The 7,885-nt window shown below is 35.7% G+C and overlaps 1 protein-coding gene across 1 annotated transcript; it reads right to left on the bottom strand.

The window, feature by feature from the left end:
• Positions 1 to 275: 275 nt before the first annotated feature.
• Positions 276 to 1,232, bottom strand: LOC123791136 (olfactory receptor 6F1-like). The gene has a single exon (XM_045795777.2). It carries the CDS (start codon positions 1,230 to 1,232, stop codon positions 276 to 278), a length of 957 nt encoding a protein of 318 aa, XP_045651733.2.
• Between the last annotated feature and the right edge of the window lie 6,653 nt (positions 1,233 to 7,885).

Raw genomic sequence — 7,885 nt, 5'->3', positions numbered from 1 at the left:
GAATAGCTATTTCAGCAGGGTTCAACTCAAAATATAAAACAACAGAAATGTCCAAAACAAAAAAAATATATATTTTTTCAATATTTACCATTTTTATATTTTTAAAAGTTTTATTTATTTTAGTGATCTCTACACCCAATGTTGGACTTAAATTCATGACCCTGAGATCAAGAGTTGGATGCTCAATCAACTGAGCCAACCAGGCACCCCTCAACAATTATTATTTTGAAATGTGGCTGGAAATCCATTCTAAATTGCTCATTTTAGTTGATTTCTTAAATATCCTTCATGTATCTTACCAAGAGCAATCTTTTTTGAGCTAGAATCTTCCTGAAAGCTTTCTTCACATCTTTGTTTCTCAGGGTGTATATGAGAGGATTTATTAGTGGAGTGACCACACAGTAGAACACTGAGATGACTTTACCAATAGTGAAGTTGTACTTGGCTGGAGGGCGAACATAGGCAAAGATAATGGTGGCATAATAAATGGTGACCACAGTGAGGTGGGAGGTGCAAGTGGAGAATGCTTTCTTCCAAGACTCACGGGAGGGCAGTCTCATTATTGTGACTATAATGTGGCCATAAGAAGACATAGTGAGAAGGAAAGAACTTAAAATCACAACAGAGCTACATGTGTAGCTCAAGGCCTCCACCAAAAATGTATCTGAACAGGATAGTTTAAAAACGGGGTCTGAGTCACAAAAGAAATGGTTGATCTGAGGGCCACAAAAGTTGAGCTGAGAGATGAGTATGGTAGATAGGAGAGGGGAAAGGAAGCCCCCAATCCAAGATCCAGCTGAAAACTGTAGACACACAGGAATACTCATGAGGAGTGAGTAATGGAGAGGACTGCAGATGGCCAGGTACCGGTCATAGGCCATCACTGCCAGCAAGATGCACTCTGTAGCTCCCAGGGAGAAAAAGAAGTAGTACTGGGTTAAACAACCAGAAACTGAGATGGTAACAACTTGGGAAAGGCAGGTAGCCAGCAATTTAGGCACTGTGGCTGTGGTGTACCAGATCTCCAGGAATGACAAATTTCCTAAGAAAATGTACATGGGTGTCTGGAGTGTGGAATCTAGCACAACTATGAAAATGATGAGAGTGTTTCCCATGAGGGAGAGCAGATATACAGTAAGAAATACCACAAACAATGTGAGCCGCAGACAGAGAACACCAGAAAACCCAAGAAAAATGAACTCTGTCACTGTTGTTTGGTTTGTTACATCCATATCTCATCTTCTCTGATCTGGAATAAACCAACAAAGCCCAGAAGATAATATATGTGCAAGAAGCAAAATTAGAACATTTTTATACTCATTTATTTTATGATGATAATGAACTATAGTACCAAGAAAAATTAATGGCTAAAAATATAGTTGGCATATTTATAAAAAAAAAATTTCCATGGGCAAGCTTGCTCGGTTTAGAAAACAAGTCTCTGCAGTATTCTTTTTTTTTTTTTTAAGCCACAACATAGAGCTGAGCTGAGATTAAGAGTCAGATGCTTAACCAACTGAGCAACCCAGGCAACTTTAAATATTCTATTAATTTACATTTTATAAATGAAGAAACTAAAGGGACAAACATTTTCCCCACAGTTACATCACTTTAACTGATGGAGCAGGTTTTAAACTAAGCCATGTTGATTCAAAAGATAAAGCCCAAGTAATAAGTAAAATGTGATCATGTAATTGTTTTATCACTGAAGAATTTACAAATAGACATTGAAAGATGGTGAAGAAATCTTAAGACAATGCAGATCAGTTAGCATTAGATCCTTGGGGAAGGTGGGGTGTCTCTAAGAATGGAAAGTCTAGGCCATAATTACTTGCCATATCAAGATGAATGTTGCCTGTGATTTTATCTTAAAAAAATCCTGATTTATTCCATTACTCAGGGTTTGGTAGGAGATTGGTATGTGAGTAAACTTTATCTCCAGAAAACACAAATAAGGGTCAAATTCAAAAGTTATAAGGGAGATATTTTGTTTACAAGTATTTTAAACCTTCTTAATCTTTGGTTTGTTTGTTTTTAAAACAGTCATATCCATATATTTTCCTACATTTGTTAGAAAAGGTCAAGCTAATACATTTTTAAATATCCATTCATCCATCAATAGACAATGAGGTTTTTGAGATATCTTGGTTATTTAGAAGAACACAACATAAGATCTACTCACTTTACAAATATTTAAGTGTGCAATGAGCATTGATAACTCTAGTTATGCTGTGTTCTTATGAAAATTAAAAAAAAAGGAGTCAGAAATTTTGTCTTAAAAAATTCTAATGGATCTATTTATGTATACATCTGTTTTAGTGTAAAAGTATCAAGATGATAAGTAAAGTATAGCAGAAAAAGTAAAATCTTAGTAACATAATGAAAACTTTCCTGTAAATGTAAATTACATATACTTTTTTTAACTATTAAAAATTTACCTGATATAAAGTTACAGACTTGGTATTCCCTACATACAAGGAAAGAAGTTGAATTCAACATGTAGGCAATTGTGCCCATGTGTATGTATTAGTGCATTAAACCTTTATTCAATCTTAGCACCACAAAATCTATTTAAAAGTATATATATAGGTTTTATGTCATAACATTAATAGCTCATGTGGTGCAATTTTGATACAGTAGAGATTTTCTCAGGATATACATCATAGAAATTACTGGTTAGATATGGTTTAACAGTCAATTTATATTCCTATGATCAGGAGACATTTTTTTTTGTCCCATGACATCAACATATAAGTATTAATCCCCTAAAAGTGCTAACATTTTTTTTCCATTTTACTCTAACAAAAGTTAAATTGTACTTTGTCACTGTAAACTATTAATAAAAAAATATTTTGGAAAAAAACTATAACTGGCAAATACATAAAACTAATAATTTAAGAAAACCCATTAGATATAAGTTAGGAATAACTTTTTAAAATAGATTTCCTGATTTCTGGTTCCATAAGAAAAATATTACCATTTATATTATCATTTATTTCCAAGGGATGAAGATATAATCTATATCACAATTATGAAAAATATATTGCATGACTACTTTTATCCTAGAATTAACAAAAAATGTAACAATTTGAAAAAATAATAATGGTAGAACCTTGGCAACACAACACAGCATTTCAGCATTTATTTTTCTAAATATGTCATAACTGTGTAATTTTGCCTTCAATAAAAATAGGATTATACATTTTTAATGGCATGCAAATCTAAGAGGGAACTGGACATTAATAAAAATCATTTTAAACTAATATTTTTATCCAATTAAACTAATATTTAAATATGAAAAGTAACATCCATATAATTTTAATTACTTATTGTTTTTAATTTACAAGTTATGTCCTCATCCTACATGCAAAATAAATGCCAAAATATATCACCTTTAAATACAGAAATATCCAAAATTATAAAAGTACTGTTATGTAACTCCATCACTCTCTAAACAAATGAGAAATAACGTGCATTATATCCCCTGAAAGATACTCACTGTTTGATTATGTATCAGCATTGGAATGCTTTAAATTTAAATTTTATTTAAACTTTCTGTCTCAGCAAGTCTATGCATTAGACCATACTATTTTCAACTGGGTCATAAGTGAATAAAGCTAAAAATTATCTTTACTTCAATGACATTGGCTGTCCCACATCAGCTATGATGTAGATGAACCCTAAATTCCCTTGTGTATTTTATCTTCACTGTTTTTTTTTTCTTTTCTTTTTCTGTAAGCAGGATCCAGGAAAGACACTATCTGAGGTCCCTTGTGAGAATTATTTTGATTTCACCAGCCTGGGTTCTTGGAGATCTGCCCTCCAATTTTGGGCATTCACAAAGATCCCATAAGAACTTTCCTTTGATGAGAGTCATGCTTCCTTTGGGACTAAAGGAAAAACAAAGAAAGTGTGGGAAGCAGCAGATATGTCTCCCCCTAAATTGAAGACATACCTTTAAATTGTCTTCTTTAACTGCCACTGACCATGATATTCATCCTTCATTTATAATTGCAATCCCTCTATATCTCAGGCACTGCAATCATGACCAGAAGGTCATATTCTTGAGCATAGAAAGTACACATTAGACTAGAATTTAGTCTTCCATGCCAATAATATAGCTACAAAATAAAACAAAAACAAAATTTGCCTAGCATTCTATTTATAGGAAAAACAAAACAAAACAAAACAAAAAACAAACTCAGTGATAAAGCATTTACCCAGTGTGTAAAAACAATGCTGCCCAATGTGGTAAAAAACAAGGTTAAGTCATTTCACAGGAATGCTATGTTACAGGAGCATAATAAATATGTTTAGAGAATATAAAAGATAAGAAACCATGGGAACAGAAGAAGAAAAAATGATGATCTAAATAACCAAATAAAAGAAATCTAGATGACTTCCACATATGTATGGAAAAAAGGGAACTTAGAATATAAGTTCAAGCATGCTTAACTCAAGTAAAATAATGTTTTGACATAATTTTGTGAAAATTTGTCACCCTATTTTTATTTTTTTAAAGTCAATATAATTCACAAATGACAGATGGAGCAAACACTTATGTATTAAAGATTGTAGAGCAGTCATTATCATAGAGAAAGTGGAAGGTGCCAGAAGATATTTGAAAATGTATGGAGGAATTTTTCAAAGTAACATAGGATGTTGGTGGCATGCATTGATATAAGCATAAAGAATGCTAACCATCTAGGATGGCAAATATTGCACCCAAGATATCAATAGTGGTCATATTGAAAATCGCTCTCTGAAGGCAATAGATATTAACTTTTTGAGCTAATTGACAACCTGGAAAATACACTGATTTTAAGTACAGAGTTCAATGAGCTTTGATAATTGTATACATACTAGTAAGTAAAACCACAATCAAGAAATATAGAAGTCTAATTCAATGCAGAAATGTTCCTTTTGCCCTACACACTTAATTCATTTCCTTCTTTTTTATTTAAATTTTAGTTAACATACAGTACAATATTGGTTTCTGGAGTAGAATTCAGGATTCGACACTTACATACAATACCCAGTGGTCATCATAACAAGTGCCCCCCTTACCATCTACTCCATCTCCCACCCACCTCCCTTCATCAACACTCAGTTTGTTCTTTTTTAAGATTTTATTCAGTTATTCGACAGAGAGAGCACAAGTAGGCAGAGCAGTGGGCAGAGGTAGAGGGAGAAGCAGGCCGCCCACTGAGCAGGGAACCTGACATGGAGCTAGATCCCTGGGGTCATGGCCTGAGCTGAAGGCAGATGCTTAACTGAATGAGCCACCCAAGCGCCCCCCTCAGTTTGTTCCTTAGTATAAGGGTTTCTTATGGCTGGTTTCCTTCTCTGCCTTCTTTTTCCCCCACCTTTCCCATATGTTCATCTGTTTCCTTTCTTAAATTCCACACAAAAGTGAGGTCATACCATATTTGCCTTTGTCTTACTGACTTACTTCACATAGCATAATACACTCTAGCTCCATTTACATCATTGCAAATAGCAAGATTTCATTCTTTTTCATGGCTGAGTAATATTCCACTGTATATATATATACCACATCTTCTTTATCCATTCATCAGTCGATGGACTTTGGGCTCTCCACACAGTTTGGTTATTGTTGATAATGCTGCTATAAACATTGGCGAGCATGTATCCCTTCAAATCTGTATTTTTGTATCCTTTGGGTGAATACTTAGTAGTGTAATTGTTAAATCATAGGATAGTCATATTTTTAACTTTTTGAGGAATGTCCAGACTGTTCTCCAGAATGGCTGCACCACACACAACTTCATGGTCAACTAATCTTCACAAAAGCAAGAAAGAATATTCAATGGGGAACAAAAGTCAGTCTTTCCAACCAATGGTGTTGGGAAAACTGGACAGCAGCATGCAGAATATTGAAACTGTACCACTTTCTTACACTATGCACAAAAATAAATTCCAAATGGATGAAAGATGTAAATGTGAGACAGGAAACCATCAAAATCCTAGAGGAGAATACAGGCAGAAGCCTCTTTGACCTCATTCATAGGAACTTACTAGAAATGGCATGGAAAGCAAGGGAAACAAAAGCAAAAATGAACTATTGGGATTTCATCAAGATTGAAAGCTTATTCACAGTGAAGGAAACAATCAACAAAACTAAAACACAGCCTATGTAATGAGAAAAGATACAATTTTTTAAAAGATTTATTTATTTTAGAGATGGAGCAGCTGGGAGGGAGAGACAGTGAAGCAGCATGAGGCAGACTTCATGCTAACACAGGGTGTCATCTCCCAGCCCTAAGATCATGACCTGCACCAAAACAAAGAGCCCCACACTTAATTACATCACTGAGGTGCCCCTAGAACGGGAGAAGATATTTGCAAATGACATATCTGATATAGGGTTAGTGTCCAAAACCTATGAAGAATTTATCAAACACAATACCCCAAAAAACAAGTAATCCAGTTAAGAAATGGACAGAAGTCATGAATACACACTTTTCCAAGGAAGACATCCAGATGGTTAACACACATGAAAAGATGCTCAACATCACTCGTCACCAGGGAAATGCAAATCAAAATCATAATGAGACACCTCAAACATGTCAGAATGGCTATAATTAACAACACAAGAAACTACAGGTTTTAGTGAGGATGTGGAGAAAGGAGAAACATCTACACTGTTGGTTGGAATGCAAACTGGTGCAGCCATTCCAGAAATTCATTTCTCTCCTTATATACAAGCAATCACTGCTCTCATTTTTGTCTCTATTGCTTAGCTTTGTTTTAAATATATTTTCATATATATGTGTTTGTCTTCTTCTATCTATCATAATGAGTTAGAGATTGATTCATGGTGTTGGATATTTTTAAGTCTGTTTCTTTTTATTTCTGAATTATGTTCCATTGAAATGGGAGGTAGGGGCACTGTTTGCAGGTAGAGGAGAAGGAGAAGACCCCACGCCAGGCACTCCAGGAACTGGGGACCTGCATTAGGAAGATAAATCCTCATAATATTTGGCTTTGAAAAACAGAAAAGCCTAACTTTGAATGTTCTTACAGTCAGAACATCTTAACAACTGGATTTTAAAAATCAGTGAGCTAAGATCTAAGAGAGCCAGAAGGTGAGAGGGAACTGAGTCTCCTACCTTAAAGAAACAACATGATAAATAACCCTGGTGAGACACATCATAGAAGCATTAGTTTGAGAAACACCTAGAGTATATAAAAGGAAGATTTATCTATCAACTCACTGCTTGAGGAGCAGATACCTTTGGGAGACTTCTCCAAGAACAAAGGAGAAGGGGTGTCTCCATTCCCTCCCCTTTTGGAGAGACATCTGCAGAAGCCAGCACAGCATGAACACATTCCATTTAGATTACTAAGTGTGCACTGCCTCCACCTTCATGTTCTACTGTAGTCCTTTCCCCTCTGCCTTTATACGAGTTTTCCTAGGGGCCTGCAAGTCCCCTCCAGCCATGTTGGTGTGGGCCATGTTGGCATGCTGCACCTTGCCCCAATGTTCTTCTGCAGACCTGCCCCCTCCCATACTCTCCTGGCAGGAGTTTATCCAAAGAGCCACCATGAGCCTTGCAGGGTGCAAGCAAGGTGTCAGAGGCCAGAACCACTCCAATGTGACTCCTGACCTGGGCATAGGGGAAGAAAACTACACACACACAATTTCAACAGTGTCTCCAGCAGTGAGCTGGGGGAGACATCTCATCTGAGTGTATACCCCACCCAAAAATGAAAGTTTCTCTAGGGACAATACAAGGAAATGCCTTGCCATTCAATGCTTTTGCAGCTCCAGCAAGTGCCTGGTCTGACTCAACTCAAGCCCAAGGTGGACCCAGACTGGTCCATTAATAACACTGGGACAAAACCCTGCCTACAAATGGCA

This window comes from Ursus americanus, chromosome 5 (assembly GCF_024610735.1).
Source record: "Ursus americanus isolate L20-20 chromosome 5, mUrsAme1.1.p, whole genome shotgun sequence".
In the NCBI taxonomy this organism is placed as follows: Eukaryota; Metazoa; Chordata; class Mammalia; order Carnivora; family Ursidae; genus Ursus; species Ursus americanus.
Note: the sequence above shows the minus strand (reverse complement) of the source record. Positions and strands in the feature narration are given on the sequence as shown.